Source organism: Lineus longissimus, chromosome 15 (genome assembly GCF_910592395.1).
Source record: "Lineus longissimus chromosome 15, tnLinLong1.2, whole genome shotgun sequence".
Lineage (NCBI taxonomy): Eukaryota > Metazoa > Nemertea > Pilidiophora > Heteronemertea > Lineidae > Lineus > Lineus longissimus.
Window position 1 is genome coordinate 15,974,987 of NC_088322.1, and position 18,300 is coordinate 15,993,286.

Sequence of the window (18,300 nt, forward strand, 5' to 3'; positions counted from 1 at the left end):
GAGTCAACGGACCAAGGAGGGACCACCTCCAGGTACCGGTAGATCACCTCCTCTCGGCAGGTAGCTTGGTCAATAACTAACACACTACAAAGTATACTTCAACTCTTTGTTTAGTCAGCAAATGCAACATGTACATGGTTATATACAAAAATTCTACAATGTATAAACTATACAAGGTTGAGTGTAAATACATGAATTAACAAAGCTTTAAAATCCCCTTCATGTACACAAGTTTTATAAACGGTAAAATCATGATTGGAAACGTTTGCATAAAGAGGCTGGTCACTTAAAATCTTACCCCAATCAGCATGGTGAGGTACGCTCAACATGACCCCCCACGATTGGACGTACTCTTTCATTCAAGTCATGATTCAAAAGGGTAAGAAATAATCTTGAAAATGTTTGCATAAAGAGCCCCACCCCCTAAAACCTCAACCCTTACAGCAGTAAAACTATCAAATGGTATAAAAGTACTCTCAAAACGACAACTTTAAATACTGTGCTGTGATAATAAGTGTCGACGAACATCTCTATCTTACTACCCGCTAATATCAATATCAGATCCACACAAAACCTCATCCGAGGGAATCATTGTGACCCAACCCAGATGTTAATCTACCTGCCATGCACTCACACAATCAGTAGTATTACCGGGATATTGCATCATTTTGAGGACAGCATATCTTGTACTATTTTGATTCTTTCTATTAAACAGGACTAGCACTAACATTAACAATGTGACAGAGATCAGCCAACAGTAAGCTTGTTTGTCAGTGTGTGTTTATCAGATCTTGCTATAGGTACTTGGCTGACCTCTTGTCACTGGACTGTAATAGCATGGTCACAATGTTACACAGCCCTGGGCTGACCTCTTGTCTCTGGACTGTAATAGCATGGTCACAATGTTACACAGCCCTGGGCTGACCTCTTGTCACTGGACTGTAATAGCATGGTCACAATGTTACACAGCCCTGGGCTGACCTCTTGTCTCTGGACTGTAATAGCATGGTCACAATGTTACACAGCCCTGGGCTGACCTCTTGTCTCTGGACTGTAATAGCATGGTCACAATGTTACACAGCCCTGGGCTGACCTCTTGTCTCTGGACTGTAATAGCATGGTCACAATGTTACACAGCCCTGGGCTGACCTCTTGTCTCTGGACTGTAATAGCATGGTCACAATGTTACACAGCCCTGGGCTGACCTCTTGTCACTGGACTGTAATAGCATGGTCACAATGTTACACAGCCCTGGGTTGACCTCTTGTCTCTGGACTGTAATAGCATGGTCACAATGTTACACAGCCCTGGGCTGACCTCTTGTCTCTGGACTGTAATAGCATGGTCACAATGTTACACAGCCCTGGGCTGACCTCTTGTCACTGGACTGTAATAGCATGGTCACAATGTTACACAGCCCTGGGTTGACCTCTTGTCTCTGGACTGTAATAGCATGGTCACAATGTTACACAGCCCTGGGCTGACCTCTTGTCTCTGGACTGTAATAGCATGGTCACAATGTTACACAGCCCTGGGTTGACCTCTTGTCTCTGGACTGTAATAGCATGGTCACAATGTTACACAGCCCTGGGCTGACCTCTTGTCTCTGGACTGTAATAGCATGGTCACAATGTTACACAGCCCTGGGTTGACCTCTTGTCACTGGACTGTAATAGCATGGTCACAATGTTACACAGCCCTGGGCTGACCTCTTGTCTCTGGACTGTAATAGCATGGTCACAATGTTACACAGCCCTGGGTTGACCTCTTGTCTCTGGACTGTAATAGCATGGTCACAATGTTACACAGCCCTGGGCTGACCTCTTGTCTCTGGACTGTAATAGCATGGTCACAATGTTACACAGCCCTGGGTTGACCTCTTGTCTCTGGACTGTAATAGCATGGTCACAATGTTACACAGCCCTGGGCTGACCTCTTGTCTCTGGACTGTAATAGCATGGTCACAATGTTACACAGCCCTGGGCTGACCTCTTGTCTCTGGACTGTAATAGCATGGTCACAATGTTACACAGCCCTGGGCTGACCTCTTGTCACTGGACTGTAATAGCATGGTCACAATGTTACACAGCCCTGGGCAGCCAGTGTCATAGTGAACCCATCATTCTGTGATGACCCTAAATCATCCCTAATTTGGCACTTTTCATTCCACGATCCAAACCCAAGTTAGAATTCTCTCATGTTGTATGACCATGTCTTTGAACGATCTGCTTTGTCCGATAACTTGACCCCGTGGAGTTCCTCTGCAATATCAATGAGACCATATGAGATGAGAACGAAACAGAGAAAGCTAAACAATCAGTAAGGAGGTAATCAATGGTGGCGTTCAGTGCACTACGATAACTTACTGGAAGCCTCATCTGTGACATGACACCAACCCTCACTCTCTCGCTTCATGGAGAACGGGCGAACCCTCGTACTGTTATCGTTCATGTACGTCAGTCTGGAAGATCCTCGTCTTGCCACTAGGGGGTGATACTGGTCAACGGCAAAGTTGAAAGACAGGGCTGCAGAGAAAAGAAACAAAACAAGACACTGTAGAAAGAGAAACTGACGTTTTGAGTCAACAGATTTTCTATTTGGACAATGTGATTGGGTCAAGAAGTACACCAGTGTAATGAAGATCTTGCACACCCTTGGCTGGTTTAGAAATATGGACAGCCATACTATAGCATTCGAAGACCTCACAGTGCCACAAAATGACACTATCACAGGATCCCTGTCAATTAGAGACATTCCTTGTCAAATGTCTTGGAGACATTGTTGAGAAATTCACTCACCAGCTGGGGAAGGAATATATTTGAACCACGAAGGTCGAACTGGAGGATGTAGTTTGGGATGCCATACCGGAACCTGGAGCTCTTCACCTGGAGAGAACAGAGACAGAATATGGGAGATATTCTATTGTAAGAGCCCACATTGGAAAATTTGGTTTCGACATTATCCAGGCCAGTTTAATTCCATTACCACTTCCTCTGAAAATGATGAAAATGCTGATTCCTTGTAGCAGGTGGTGCCAGGGCAAGTTCAACACTCAATCAACAGGTGTTACCTCTTCACCACGCTCAATTCCTCAATTCTAATTGGGCCAAGCTTCTGATAAGAATTGCTCCAAGATTTCCACTCACAATAGATATCCCTGAGCATAGCTCGCTGCTTTGTCGCGATCACTTCTGGATCCCACATGTGCATGATGTGACGACTCCTGGGTGTCAGCGACCGCATCAGTTTGCGGCGGTAATACTTCCTCCAAGCGAGCTGTATCGTCAGAGCGGCAATCTGTCTGTACCACTCCTCTTCTCCGGCCGCTAACCGCTTTGTTCGGATGTTATCGGCGGCTTTTTTCATCAGACCTTTCTTGAAATAGAGATAACTGAAAGATGAAGAGGCCAGATGAAAACATGAGTGACAGTGGTTTGATTTCAGTATGAAAAGACAAGTGACAGCTAAGTCAGATCACCTGGCCTCAGCTGGTCAGAGACAACAGTGACTGTGAATATATCCATACTTGGTGACATCCATTAGAGCAGAAGAGGAAGTATTGTTCTTACTATCTCCAACACCTCTGTATAACGACTGCGGCCTTCCATTTCCGTCGGAACTCAGCCTGCCTCATTCTCTCCGCGTCAACAATCTCCTTCTTCTCCTGTCGTTTGATCAGAATCTTCTCCTCCTCCGTCAATTCCTTGTTTCGTTTCTTCCGCGATGACCTCACCATCCCCGATCCTGTCGTCCCTGATCCTGTCATGCTCACTGTCTCCACTCGAGGTGTCGTACTCGGTGTTGATGGTTTCTGTACCGTCGCGCTTGAAGCTCTTGACTGCGCCACCTGGCTCTTTTCCTCCTCCCTACGCCGTCGTTCTTCAACCTCACGTTTATTACGGATATCTTCTTTCTTCTTGTACTCTTCCTCGGCACGTTTCCTGAAAATGTCCCAAACGTTTTCAAAACATCTCAGCAACGACACAAACTTTCACTTGCAATGACAAGAGCCCTGAGTTTTGGCAAATCAATAGGGCCATAACGCTAAGTTGCTGCTGTAAATGAAAAGTAAGAACCAAAGAAACAAAGTAACATAATGGTAAACAATCCAAATCACCTGTTTACCTAACGACTTATTGGTAACCCATAGCAACCTACTTGGCAGCATCCTTCCTGAGCTGGTCATGTTTCATCAGGAGTTTCTTCCGTTCCAAGAACGTCTTCCGCACCCGGAAACCTCGGAAGTACGACTGGATCTTTGCTGCGGCGATTTCCTGGATGCCAGAGATTGAAAGACCACCTTGCTCCATCATGAACTGGGCGACATCATGATGTTCCCCTATCAGGGCGTAGTCCAGAGGTGTGTACCTGCAGTGAAAGAAGAGGTTGAATGGTCACCTAGCAACACAATAGCAACCATGACTCTTGCCTCACAACAAGAGGTAATGTAGTTAAATTCTTTGTCAATTTCGCGACAGATGAACCTTTTAAAACTGCTGTATTCGGTACCATTTTGTGGTCATGAATTTCTTTGCCGATATCTTGTATGACATGACACATACCTGTCCTCTGTGAACTCCATGTGGTTGGGGAAGGCATGATATTCCAGTAGCAGCTTGACAGCATCCAGGTGACCTTTACTGCAACCCCAGTGGAGCGCTGTCATGCCCTTAAAATAACCAAATACAAAATAAGAGAATGTTTTGACTCTGCCGACCTCACAGCGACAAAGTCAATTCTGTCTTATGAAGGGTTAACGTAGCTCACCAGATTAGCTAATCTGTTTTACACAGTCACACCAACAACATCTTGATAACAAATGGATTCAGACTTCTATCATATCTGTCTGGTCCAGACTGGCTATGCAATCAGAACATCAATAACCGTAAGACCACAACAATGACACTGCAACAAATTTGCAGCATGGAGGATTTTATAATCTGTGCAGGAAACTCTCATTCATCGGCCAAAGGGAAATTTTTAACTTGGCCACATGAATGCTAATACCGGGGCTGCTATTCAAAGTGGCCATTCATTCCTAGTCGTACCTCATTGTCCTGAGCGTTGGGGTCTGACTGGTGTTCTATCAACACAGACATACAGTTGACGAAGCCGCCGTACGCCGCACACTGGAGGGGCGTCCGTCTGAAGATAATTATACTATTACTTTATAGAACGAGAGGCATGAAATAAAAGTGGCTCTAGGCAGAAAGTACTGGTGGTCTCTAGGTTACTACTATCAAGTATAGATTCTCTAATCCATACTTGCAACTTTGGATATTGGGAAACTGGTTTTGGTTTGACTGCGTCATAAAGATATACCTTGTACGTGCATGAATGTCCAATGTGCTGTGAGATATTAGAGACAGCGATTGGCATCTTTCTCATCATTTTTGGCCAAGAGTTTCACCTTCTTTGTTACTCACCCAGACAGGTCCCGGATGTTTGGATCAACGCCGTATTTGATGAGGATCTGGCAGATGTAGGCATGGCCACCAAGGGCAGCCCTGGAACATGTAATGGCAGACTCGAAGAAATAATATCACCACAAAAACAAACTGAGTCACTGATGCTCCTGACCACTTCATGGTGGAGACAGGAAATCTCATTAGTTATTGAGGGCCTCTTGGCTACAGTCATGTCAGAGGAGAAAATGTGAACAACGTCAACTTACCAATGAAGAGGAGATCGGCCATCTTGATCCAGCATATCGACCCTCGCGCCCAGATCAATCAGCGTCTGCACCACATCTGTGTGTCCCATCTCACATGCCCGGAATAACGGTGTGTGTTTCATGAGATCGGTGCCGTCAATGGAAGCCTTGGCGGCGAGGAGTAGTTTCACGGTGGTCGCATGTCCTGCCACTGCCGCAGCGTGAAGGGCTGTACCACCATTCTTATCCACCTCGTGGATGTCACCACCATATTTCACCCACGTTTCTATGACGTCATTGGCTCCCTTCCCGGCCGCCCACATAAATGCTGTCCGTCCATCTACGTCCGGTTCGTCACGGATTTCTCGCCGTTTTAGGAAGACTTCGACTGTTTCCTGAAGAGAGCAACTATATGTTTAGAGTTAATTTTCCCTTGATCTCTTTATCATGTGAAGAAAACATATTCTGCTCAATCAAGGTGTCCCCATCAAGTCAGACGCTCATATTGATATGGCCAAGAAGAGAGAAAAGTTGGTAAGTTGGGGCAAAATGCCAGATGATGGGTCAGGCTTCCAACCATCAAACGATCCAAGAACCACAAGCCTTTTGCATTTGAAGCATTATCTGATTCATGAAGGATAAGTCTCCGAAGATCACCACTTCAGCATTTATACTCACAGAATAATTATTTTGTGCAGCGTAGTGTAAAGGTGTTGCCCCATTGGAGTCAGAGCTGGAATAGTCAGCGTTTCTGTTGAGGAGGAGATTGACGATGTTGGCGTGGCCGAGAACAGCTGCCCAGTGGAGCGGGGTGCGAAACATGTTATCAAGAGCAGAGACGCTACATTTCTCAAGGGAAGTCTGGAAAGGATCAAGTGGAATGACTGTAGTATATGCGACATGTCAATTTGTGATTGAGATAATCTAACAAATATCACTCTCTTACATTTGACAGTTGTTTCTGGGATTACTTACAAAGTGTTCTTGAAAATAAGCCATAATTTCAGACCGTAAGGTTTGTGCAAATCCAACTGACATACACACTCACCAGGGCATCACAGACCGCCTCGTTGCCGTCTGCCACAGCAAGATGGAGGGCTGTCCGCCCTTCATAGTCTTGCCAGTTGATCACACTTGGGGCAGTCTCCTGAAAACAAGGTCAACATGTCAGCTAACATTCAATCTCATGGAACTGTAACAGCATGGAAGAGAGACCATGTTTAGTTAGGCCCAGGGTAGGTGATTATGTGTCAGCCTCTTGCTAGAATGACTCCTTTAACTTTGACTATCTTTCTTGCCAAAACAGGGGACACAGAGAGATGAACCACAGCTTGGATGTTATCTCAAACAAAATGTTAAAATCATAGACCAGTCAGCATTGTTTCTTGCATTATCTTAAGTTAGTAACTGGCGCTGGTTAACATGGTTCTAGAGATAATGTAGTTTTAGGAACTCGACATTGTTGTAGTGGTGTACTCACCAATAACAAGTTGACACAGTTAACCGCCTGCGAATCGTGGCTACTCGCAGCCCAGTGAAGTGGTGTCTTCCCCTCAGTATCTGGGATACCGATGTTGGAGTCCTGTTTGATCAGCATCTTGATGTGTTCCAGGTTTCCGTAGGAGGAACTCCAGTGGAGGGCAGTTCGCTGCAAGATTCAGACAGTAAATTACATCTTCAGTTAGTCGTTCTGAAATGTTCATGCGAGCGATTCTTGCATGGCAAACAGAGCAAAGGGACTTACCCAAGATTACAAATGAAGTATCAGTGTCACTGTCAGTACTGAACCAATGATGTTTGGATGCCAAGTCCTTAGACCATGTACCTCCCCAGGATCTGAATCCAAAACGAAGACGAACTGGAAATTCGATATGAATATGATAGGTGTGTGCCGATTCTTACCTTATTCTTATCCTGATCATCGATCTCTCCAATGCCAACATGTTTCATCAACAGTGCGAGACATTTGGGTGACTTGTGGCGCGTTGAGAGATGAAGCGGTGTCTGCCCCTCGTTATCCTTCTCCTTCCAGAGGGCCCCCTTGGAGAGCAACACACGCAGTAACTTAAAGTTACCCTAGAAACAAAACAACATTGAGACTAGCAAAATAACATGCCAAGTTTCAATGCACTGGCTTGTGTAATAACTTCACAACAGCATGAAGCATGCCCCCCCCCCCTGATTGTCATGATATAAACAGCCCCAGCACTCAATGGGTTAAAATCTCCATGCCATTGCTATACCAAACACTATCCAACAAGCTATGACCCCATTTGCAATATTTCAATACTCCTATAGTTTGTTTACTTTTTAGCTCAGGAGGAAATATGAATATACTGGAATAATGGACAGAATTTATTGAATGGAAAATCTCATGCGTCTTAAACAATGTTGACTTTGATTTAGAATTCTTTCACAGGAAATGATGCCCACTGAAAATATCAGAAGGGCTGTAGTTGCTCGAGGCCAAAGGGCTATAGCCGTAATGTACTTGTGAAATCTGTTGTGTCAATAAGTGCCTTGATTAGCTTACAATAGTTCTGATCACGTCAATCACATGGAAGACTTGTCGCAGAGTGTGTGTAGTCAAAATTGTTTATTCCCAAAATTCCACCAGCAGACAAAACTGAGGGGAGCGCTGGTTGGACAACCTGAGTCTGCAAACATTGTGACAGCAACAAAGTTGAGAATTCAAGTTATCAAATTGAAGTATATAAAGAACATGCCGTAAAACAGTAATATTGTCAATCATTTGCCTACCTTGTGTGCCGCCCAGTGTAACGCTGTGCGCCCTCCTCGATCCTTCTTGTCAACTGACGCCCCAGCCTTCAAAAGGAGCTCTGCACATTCAGGGCGGTCTGCCAGCACACAGAACATCAGGGGCGTCCGACCAAACTGGTCACCTACGTCAATGTCTCTCGTACTCGCTGGAACAAATGGGAAATCTCCTCTAACAGAATGTTTTGAGGCAAGACACTCCATCATATAAACACTAAAGATAGTATTTTGCTTATGCTTCATACAAATAAATCCCCATCGTTAAACTATCATCCTTACAAGCTTCAAATACTCTTCCAACTCAATAAAGTTACGCCTTTAGAGAAGTTCTTACAACAGCCTGCCCATTCAAGGCCTCAACTCAGCTGACGAAAGAGAACACCCTCCCACATGTCACTTACCAACAATGAGCTTGGCAAGCATGGACTTGTCCCCATTAACGGCAGCAGCATGCATCTGTGTGACAGCTTCAACACCAGCAGATGGGAGCGGGCCACCAAGGTCCATCTAGAAGGTAAACACAAGATCACATCTCATCAAATTGATAATCAATCTCGCAATGAGTAGTAGCCTTGACTTAGGGTCAGAGCTGCATGAATTTTGAACTTCGAATTTGAAAGACCGAGACATGATTGAGAAAAAAAATCATTCCATTTACCTTAGCCGTTTGTTTACCATGGCTACGTGCCACAGCAGTCATGGCAAAACCTCACCACCTGAAATTGAAATGTTGTTTCATAAAGATTTGACATGCACTGACAGAATGGCTCAATGAAAGTCACACTTCTAGCAGTGCTCTATCGTATTGTCATGTCAAAGGTCTTTCCATATTTGATGGTATTAAATCTCAAACAGTCAAAAACTGATTCATCATTGATCAATAGCCCTAAGGAATTACCTGTACCTACTGAGCTTAGCAAGCCATTTTATTATTTTTAAATTGGATTTTAAAAAGTCCTTGCGTGTTTCTATTGGATTGGACAAGACCAAAAGACTTCGTTTTATTCCTGACCTGTGTGGATTAAGACTAAAGGTATTCTAAAGTTAAATCTGGCACAGGTCTACCAGCCCCTACTGAGCCAGTTTTACATCCCAGTACGGACACAAAGTAGGGCAGGGGCACTATGGTTATGGGTGACTGGGTGAAGAGCATGGCTGTTTAACCTGCCCTTTGCCCTAGTACTCGTAGGACAGTACTGTAGTGTAACCTGTAGCTGGTTCGTTTGCTGAATGTTTGTGTACTATTTTGGATGCATCCAGGATAGATTCTTTCCACGGCTGGCCAGCTCAAAACATCTAGGCCTAGACACGAACTCAGATTCTGAAACTGTATGGGTAGGACAGTATGACCCAGCAAAGGAGGTGTACTTGGAAAAGTAAAAAGTAAAAAAATAATAATTCTAAAAAGTAAACACTTCACAGCTTGTTTCCATTTGTTAAGTCTGGACTGAAACTTGCTTGATTGTCCTGTGTAACAGAGGAAAAACATCAAGGTCCAACCGGGGATTGAACCCGGGACCTCTCGCTTTTAAAACGTGGTAAAAGGGTACTAATAATTTGTTTAGATGCTGGTGTGTCTTTGGACAATGAATTAACCCTTTGTATCACGGAAGAACCCGGTTGTGAGGACACAACTTTCCCGAACAGGGGGGAGTATGTAGTGGTGGCATCATTCCTACTAGCCCAGGCTAGAGGGAAATTTCCTTTAGCTCAGTCGGTAGAGTGATGGGGTGATGGCCTTTAAGCCTTATATAAGCGAGAGGTCCCGGGTTCAATCCCCGGTTGGACCTTGATGTTTTTCCTCTGTTACACCTGCATATAACACCATCTTTCCAATGATATACGATAAGGGGGTATCCCTACATTAACCACCATGATTGACACATAAAATACTCGAGTTGTGCATAAATGTTGAGAGACTTGAGTGAGCTTGCAGGGAGGGTTGAAAAAAACTCCAGGCAGATATATTTTGATAAAGTAACTTTAAATGGAAAAAGGAGCAGTAAATTAGGGAGTTCTAACCGTGAATATCAGGAGTGGATTAACAACTACTAATCCGTGCCATCTTCTAAACGATCAACATCACAAACTTGCCGAAATTCCGAAGATACTTGAGAAAAATCAAGAAAATTTCGAGATTGTTGTTATGCATGGGTCAATTTCCACTTAAAGTCAGCCGGCTCACCTTACTGACTTTGCCTCCAAACGCTGTGATAATCTATTCCAGGTATAGGAGTTCCCACTCGTCATGTAACAAAATCGATTCTGTAAAACTCAAAATTTCCTGTTTGTATCAGTAAAATGTCAATTTTGAAATTATTATGAAGTTCATCATATAAGTCGCCTGTTTATGCAAAAAGTTCCACTAATTGCTCTAATTGGACTTCTCTAACGCGGCACAAATGATTACGTCATGGGATACGCCACCCTCCAAGGCTACGTGCTGATTGGTTCGTTAGACCAGTTATTCTAAAATGTGAATCGGAAATAGTCGGAATCAGCCGGAATAGCGAACGTGTAGTTCCATATTTTAGCCACTTCACTCTTGTTGCCTGCCGCGAATCATGTAGCCTTGCGCAAAGAGTCCAATCAAAACTGTTCTACAAAAGCAGAATATAGCTCAAATTTGTAAATTCTTGAATGTTATTGAAGTAAAATGTCATATTTTGGCTTGATAAAGTTTTACAAGTTTCTTGTAATTGGTGATTAAACATTTGGTGCCAAAATGAGCACGGTTATACCGAGCACTCTGGTATTTCAGATTATTCACTTGGATCGAGGTTACCCATCCTACAGAAAACAAGTCACCGGACACCGGAAGCTTACGCCCCCAAATCGAGTTCATGACGAGTGAATTTCCGTCAAGTACCAGTCTCTGTAATGAGTGAATGGAGGGGACTGGAAGAAGAGTCTATGTTTGGGTTTAACCAAGTTGTGGTATATTTTATCTGGAACAAAAAAACTATAATGCGTTGTTAAGTAAAATAATGACCATATATTTGTCAGAATAACTGAGTAATATGAATTAAAACAAATATTTGATGTTAATTTTTCAGTAAATGGCTATATATGGTGTTTAAATGTGGCGGTGACAGGTGAGAGTTGGGCCTTCTTAGTTCTACTTTTAGAGAAACCCATTGATCCTCAGCGCGTCGTGTTGCCATGAAAATACAGGGCTGTTAGTGTGGTGTCAATGCATGCAATTGCAATGAGGAATGATAAATTGCTCATGAAACATTTAAAATGATGAAAATGTGGTGAAAAGGACCAATGTTTGTCAGTTCGTCTCTATGCACTTGATGTGTATGTTTTCAAGATAAGATGCTTTTCTCTCTCTTGAATAGATATCACAGTAGTGGCCGTGTTGATGCGTTAGACTTGACATGACCTACTGGAATAGGCATAGGTCTATCTTAGTATCTAGGCTATAGTGTGGTAAGGTTGTACTTGACACTTGCATGACTTGTGACGGTTGTGTCGTGAAGTGAACTCATGAACTGTCTTCAACCTGGGCCTGGCTTCTTCTTGAGTTTGACTTGAGACTTTGAGTTGAACTTGGTTCTGGTTGATTGATTGAATGGTTGGTGTCACTGATGGCATGACAGCTTGTCGTGCTCGACCCGCCGTGTTTGAGTCTTTGACACATGCATTTAGCATTGGGGCTCATGTACAGCACAAAATCATCATTTTCTGGAGCGGTTGTGGTAGGAATGAACTTTTGAATGGATTAAAACGCAGGTAGGCCTACATGCTGTAAAAATGAGAGCGATTTTCAAGATTTCTCAACATCTTGGACAAGACTATGGTAGTATATTGTACTAGGCCTACTGTTCTACAGGTACTCAACAAATTGTCAAAATAGGGAGTCAATAAAGCCAAGATTTCTCACTATACTCAACTGTCAAAGTAGGGGTTGTGGCTTCATATGTCATTTCATGCAATTCCCCTTCTTGTAATTAGCAGATTCTGACCATGGAGCAGCAAGAAGTCCAGGTAGCACCTGAATTGTATGGCGGAAACCAAGTCAACAATGATATTGAATCAGAATTCAAAGTCGAGTCGAGGAAGCCCAGCTCAATCTACCTCCACAAGAATGAGCCAAGAATAAGTGAAGTCCCTGGGTTTATAAGGCCAGGTTTGTAATGAGCAATGTTTTGCCTTGATTTATAAGCCTATCGGTGCAGATCACTGGCATCTCACCTTGCGGTCGAAACTACTTGTCCAAAATTTAACTGTGGCAATTTCATGACAGTTTGAGAGATAGCTAGAGTGGGAGTGGGCATGCTGGTCAAACAGAAATTTGAATTGGGGATTACGGTTTGAAAGAGTTTTAGTGTGAACATGGCATTAGAGTGCCATGGCATTAGAGTGCCATGGCATTAGAGTGCCATGTCTCACTTGTGGCTTGTAATGTATGGACTTGGAAAGGTACACTTTGCTAAGATTTTGTTTCCATCACCAGACACTCCAGAGACGGTCATCACAGAGTACCCCACCAATCCTGATCTGTCCTTGTATTGCGAAAAATGTCAACTACACATCGCTTTACATCAGCTAAAGGAGCATCGTTTCCTTCACAAGGCTCTCCAGGCGCTCCGCTACAAGGGAACGAACAAGCCAGAGACACTGGACGCTTTGATAAAACGGAGAAGATTTGTTCTAAAACAGATGAGGAAGGGCACGACGAGTGAGAAACCACTGGACTCAACTGAGGTACAGCGATTAAATGAAGCATATGAATATATGAAATCTCTCATTGAAAACACATACGAACAGAATCGTAGAATTTATGAGCGCATAAACACTGATGTTGAAGGGGTGGGTCTAAATTGTAGCCCAGCCTGTGTACTGGGGCTCGGGATGTGCTCTAGCCAAAATGAACGGTTTAAATGTGAGATGGAAGACACTCGTGTGTTCCAAGATTACTTTGGAAATGATCGAAATAAAAGCTTCTTTGGTGTTTACGATGGACATAATGGGTATTTTGCCGCAGAGGTTGCGTCAAATGAACTGCACCATATTCTTCTGAAGGAGATGTCGCGATTCGATCCAATGACGAGTTGCACATGTGCAGTGAACATGATCAGAAACAGTGTCATGTCCGATTATGACATGAATCGTCCTTCGACACGTAACAGTGAGCGGGTCAAACTCCACGACGTGAGTGCCAACATGATTCACCAGATACTTCACACTTGTGAAGAAAACATGGACAATCTCAATGAAGTTGAAATGAGTCTTGAACAAATTGAAAAGTACCAGCGGAAACATAAAACACCTGAAAAAGATCCGTTCTCAGAAAAAATGCAAAGCGCGTTTTATAAATCGTATGCAGTTGTTGATCATTTGCTGACGTACGGAATGGACGAACATTCACGAGTTCGCTGGAGTGGATGCTCCGGTCTGTCTGTCGTGATACAGAACACGGCGAAGACAGAGTCGCTGGACGATCAAGAAGATGACCGTGGCACTAATTATGATGACACAGACTCCGTATCAAGCGGCCATCCTGCTCCTAAGGAAATGGGTGTCATTCATCTTGCTAATGCGGGCAATGTGCGAGTCGTCCTGGTGCGAGACAACAAGCCTTATAGGATGAGCAGGGATCACACGCCGTACAGCCCCAAGGAAAAGGCTCGGGTCATCAAAGCAGGTGAGATAAGGATGTGACATTTTAGAATAGGGTCTTGCTGGGGGAGACGAATGATATTGACTCGTTGTGTTCACTGGAGAGGACTTTGCCACCAAATAAAGGGCTATAGAGGGGTGGAACTAGCGACATGAAGGGCTATAGTGGACTAACTCCTATTTCCTGGACTTGGGATACCTTTGATGATAACACAAGTCTCTTTGAGTGCCTTGTCTTACATGCCATAGCCATGATGAAAGAAAAAATGCAGAAATGTCAAAAGGCTTTTGTTGACCATCATTCAATCTGATCCATTTCACTAATTTCAGGAGGCTACATCAGCGAAAGTGAAAAAGATCTCAAGGTTAATGGGATTCTCTCAGCAACCCGAGGTCTTGGTAACCATGGTGACCCAAAACTAAAGAAATGCATCCCGTGCGAGCCATATACAAGGAGCATACCTATTGACCAGTATGCGCAGTTTCTGATCTTAGCGACAAAAGGTGTTTGGGAGGTGTTTACAGATGAAGAGGCAGCCATCTTACTCTATCAGGTAATCGTTGGATGGGTGTCATATGTTTTGTTTGTAGGAATAAGAATCTGAACATCGCGTCCATACCAACGACAGGATTCCTAACAAGCGTGGCTCTCCTTTGAATTGCTAACGATTCAAAGTGTGACTTCATAACCCCTCTACAGTACAACTAAACCGTACTGTACATGTCTCTCAGACACACTGGAGCATCTTTCCCCGCATGTTTTTCAGACCATTATTCAGTCTTTCTTTGTTCTGTCATCCTCTCATATAGAAGAATGTCTTTCTCTATCCTTCTTCATGTTTATCTTATATTCTTTCAACAGTCATTTAGATCATTATGGAGAGAGGTAACTTCTGGCTCCTGAGCCAGCTTTTCTCTACATGCAGCTGATGCATGGCTTTTAACCTCACAACTAAACTCAAGCAGGACCTTGGGTAGACCTGGGGATGTTCAATCAGGTGAATGGCCAATCAGGAGGCACCTTTTATGTTCGTTTGGACCTGAAGAGCACTGACCATTGGGCTTTTGATTGGTCAATACCTGACTGTAAGTCCCAACTTTTTGCTTGAGTAAAGCGGCAAATGTCTTCACATCCAAGCATGCCGAGCACACCCACCCAAGCTCCCACCCATATGCTGCTGGGTTATTGAGTAACCGTGGTCACCATATTTAACCTGACTGTCATTTTAGTTCACCATGAGAACTGTGTACATAAAGCAACTGTGTACATAAAGCAACTGTGTACATAAAGCAACTGTGTACATAAAGCAACTGTGTACATAAAGTGAGATGTCAAGTTTGCGACCGCACAAACCTGGCTCATGTTCATTCACAGCAAGCATGCTCACCTTGACTGCTTTCTATGTTGTTGATCTGTCTTTGTGATGCATAGTTTCTGATTCACTATTCCAACTTCTACTGCGAGGATGTTTTTTAAAGTTGGCAACAGATTTGCATACTCTTTAAAACACAGTTTACCTAGACCATTGTGATACTTGTGATTAGGAATCCAAGGCCCTGAAGGCCATTGTTCGAAGGCCTTGTACACTGGAGAACATTAAAGAAGACTAGTGAAGCCTTTCCTATGCCCTTACATGAGCATCGGCTGTTCAGAGCATTCTGTTTGTGCCATTACCTTCCGAACCTTGTTGTAGCGTCATGGTCATGCTCCCTTTTCTTTCTTTCAGATGTTGCCTAACAACCGCCTCTCTCCGTCGCCAAGCAAGATCAGCAACAGTCTCCAGGCATTGCTGGCTGAATACAACTCTCAGTTGAGCCAAACTTTACGTCCAGAAAGTGGGACATCCCAGGGATTGGCCAGTGCTGCATCCTATTATTCAGTCGGTCCACATCATTCAGCGCAACCTGGTGGTGAAGATGGGAAGGAAAATGTCAACAATGAAAATGACAGTGAGATGAAACAGACAGCACCCACTGGTGGGAATATGAAACATCGCCCTGACACGGGGAAAAGTGTCGCGTCACATGTGAGCTTTGCGAAGGAGGACCGTGTGATGAGTCCTAATGCTGACCTTAAAACGGAGGTTGGGAGCCAGGTGTTGGACATCTACGATGAGGGTGGAGATTCTGGGAACGAGGGGGACATTGAGACCAGCACTGACTATCTCTCATTTGGGGGCATGCTCTCCAGAGCATCAGAATATCCTCTCACAAGAGAGGTCATTCAGAGAGAGTTTGCAAAAGCCATGTCGGAGAAGCTGGTGCAGGCTGCGCTGTTGGCCGGAGCCAAGGACAACATTACGGTCATGGTGATCTTGTTGCCTGGCTGTGGCTTATGAGTGCTTATCTCTGGACTTCATATTCCTTATCACACACATGCGCTGTTGGCCGCAGCGTAGGATAGCATCACGATGGTGGCAATACTATTGCCTGCCTGTGGCATATTAATGAAGGTCTTCAGATTGGACTAAACCCCTGAAATCACTCCCTCATTATGTTATCCATGTTAGGCTGTAATGTTTAGGGAGTCTAATCTATTCTCACATGCGCTTGCCGAGGTATTTATATGACCATCAGTCAAGGTAAGCAAGTATCTATTGCTAAAGTTGTTATGATTGCCTACATATTTGTATCCATGGTAGATTGTGATCACTATGAATCAGGTTTTTGAATCTGATGTCAATTCTAACCAATTTGTTTACTTCATCTAGATGTATTAACCATGTCTTTCTAAATTAACTGTGATATTAAAGAGTATGGTGGGTGGATAATGTGGACTATGTCAGACCACAGATGGTGATTGGTGAGCTGATCCAATGTGGAAGTGAGCGGTTTGTTTAACCCTTGATTGGTGAAGATTAATCTCCCAAATGATCATCCACTCCTTGTAATATACTCTGTTTTTTAACAGCTGTGCACCAGTATTCGTTGCAATAAACTGGATTAGTCTGGTACAATTCTTGTATTAGTTCTTCTGTAATCATGTTGTAAACAGAGGTTCCTCTATTGTGAGAGTGGATCTCTGTGTGGCCCGAGTGCATGACCTTGACGAACCATACTTCACTCCAGAAATGACAGAGTTGGCGTGATGAAAGAGTTGAAATCTTTCAGATCTCAGCTGCTGCATGATGTGCACCTCGTCCTCGCAGTGTGCCAGAGTCTGTCCATCTTCCATTCACCAGTGGGCAGCATTGTCTCGGGCTGGGTTGTCTTGTTGTGGAGCATGGACAGAGGAGACAGAAGGTGTGTCGGTTGTCTTGTTGTGGAGCATGGACAGGGGAGATGGTGGGTGTGTCGGTTGTCTTGTTTTGGAGCATGGACAGAGGAGACAGAAGGTGTGTCGGTTGTCTTGTTGTGACTGGACGAGGACAGAGTATCACTGAGGTGTTCATGCACACATGTAGACACAGTGAAGGACAGGTTGTGCCTATATTGATGAGCGGTGGGACAAGACAGAGGATGAGCCAAATACTGCCAGGGGGCTGATTGTAATGGATCATCGACACATACTGAACATACATGTAAGGAATGACTGTACGGCAGCCTGTGCCTAGGTGTGTTATTGCCAAGCTGTGGGTCTGGACACACAGGTTGTCCTGGCGTTTTCTTCTTTATCTATGTGTTCTTGTGCTGGTTGTGCTTTAATGGCCAGCGGTAGAATCAGACAGTGGAGACCATTAGATGCCTGATCAGGCCTTGTTTTCATTGGTTGAATCGCTGGATCCAGAACACGATAGGCTTTGTGTCTTCAACTTGTCAGGCTAGACAGAAGTTGTGGGCGCATGTTGTACCTCAGCTTTCGTCTCCTTGTGGAACAAGGCAGAGGAGACAATATAGCATTAGTTTTGGGACGAGAGAGAGGACAGGTTGTGCCTTGGTTGGTTGTAAAGCTGGACTGGACGACAGGTTGTACCTGGGTGACTGATTATACAGTTTGTGGGACTGAGCCAAGTGCATTGGAACTCAATGGGGCTGCACGGAAGGTTACCTGATGGCTGCATCTCATGAGGAACACAACATCGAGGAGTAAGTTGATCATACTCCTCCATACTGACGAGTACGTTGATCATACTCCTCCATACTGACGAGTACGTTGATCATACTCCTCCATACTGACGAGTACGTTGATCATACTCCTCCATACTGACGAGTACGTTGATCATACTCCTCCATACTGACGAGTACGTTGATCATACTCCTCCATACTGACGAGTACGTTGATCATGCTCCACCATACTGAC

The 18,300-nt window shown here is 44.1% G+C and overlaps 2 protein-coding genes across 5 annotated transcripts; one reads left to right on the forward strand and one right to left on the reverse strand.

The window, feature by feature from the left end:
* Positions 1 to 108: 108 nt before the first annotated feature.
* On the reverse strand, positions 109 to 10,595 carry LOC135499694 (inversin-like). Of its 2 annotated transcripts, none has more exons than XM_064790618.1 (18): positions 10,526 to 10,595; positions 9,090 to 9,147; positions 8,833 to 8,938; positions 8,414 to 8,580; positions 7,556 to 7,729; positions 7,134 to 7,301; positions 6,702 to 6,800; positions 6,332 to 6,514; positions 5,675 to 6,048; positions 5,427 to 5,507; positions 5,049 to 5,145; positions 4,563 to 4,669; positions 4,159 to 4,368; positions 3,570 to 3,941; positions 3,147 to 3,391; positions 2,799 to 2,885; positions 2,367 to 2,525; positions 109 to 2,261 (listed from the first exon to the last, which is right to left on the reverse strand). In XM_064790618.1, exons 2-18 carry the CDS (start codon positions 9,129 to 9,131, stop codon positions 2,185 to 2,187), a joined length of 2,748 nt encoding a protein of 915 aa, XP_064646688.1. In that variant the 5' UTR covers positions 9,132 to 9,147; positions 10,526 to 10,595; the 3' UTR covers positions 109 to 2,184. The 2 variants fall into 2 exon arrangements, with proteins under 2 accessions (XP_064646688.1, XP_064646687.1); XM_064790617.1 differs by having other exon boundaries at positions 10,454 to 10,590.
* Positions 10,596 to 11,575: 980 nt separating this feature from the next.
* On the forward strand, positions 11,576 to 17,005 carry LOC135499817 (protein phosphatase 2C-like domain-containing protein 1). 3 transcript variants are annotated; one of them, XM_064790777.1, is made up of 6 exons: positions 11,576 to 11,734; positions 12,392 to 12,566; positions 12,894 to 14,084; positions 14,390 to 14,613; positions 14,922 to 14,945; positions 15,787 to 17,005. In XM_064790777.1, exons 2-6 carry the CDS (start codon positions 12,404 to 12,406, stop codon positions 16,396 to 16,398), a joined length of 2,214 nt encoding a protein of 737 aa, XP_064646847.1. In that variant the 5' UTR covers positions 11,576 to 11,734; positions 12,392 to 12,403; the 3' UTR covers positions 16,399 to 17,005. The 3 variants fall into 3 exon arrangements, with proteins under 3 accessions (XP_064646847.1, XP_064646846.1, XP_064646848.1); XM_064790776.1 differs by having other exon boundaries at positions 12,395 to 12,566; XM_064790778.1 differs by lacking the exon at positions 14,922 to 14,945 and having other exon boundaries at positions 12,395 to 12,566.
* The last annotated feature ends 1,295 nt before the right edge of the window (positions 17,006 to 18,300 follow it).

What these genes read in the sequence shown, in the direction of transcription:
- LOC135499694 (XM_064790618.1), bottom strand. Translation starts at nt 9,131, where the DNA reads ATGACTGCTGTGGCACGTAGCCATGGTAAACAAACGGCTAAG. An exon ending in TACACTGGGCGGCACACAAG is followed by an intron (nt 7,730 to 8,413) that starts GTAGGCAAATGA and finishes TTTTGTTTCTAG; the next exon opens with GGTAACTTTAAGTTACTGCG. An exon ending in CCAACGCTCAGGACAATGAG is followed by an intron (nt 4,670 to 5,048) that starts GTACGACTAGGA and finishes GGTTATTTTAAG; the next exon opens with GGCATGACAGCGCTCCACTG.
- LOC135499817 (XM_064790777.1), top strand. Translation starts at nt 12,404, where the DNA reads ATGGAGCAGCAAGAAGTCCAGGTAGCACCTGAATTGTATGGCGGAAAC. An exon ending in CAGCCATCTTACTCTATCAG is followed by an intron (nt 14,614 to 14,921) that starts GTAATCGTTGGA and finishes TTCTTTCAACAG; the next exon opens with TCATTTAGATCATTATGGAG. An exon ending in TTAGATCATTATGGAGAGAG is followed by an intron (nt 14,946 to 15,786) that starts GTAACTTCTGGC and finishes TCTTTCTTTCAG; the next exon opens with ATGTTGCCTAACAACCGCCT.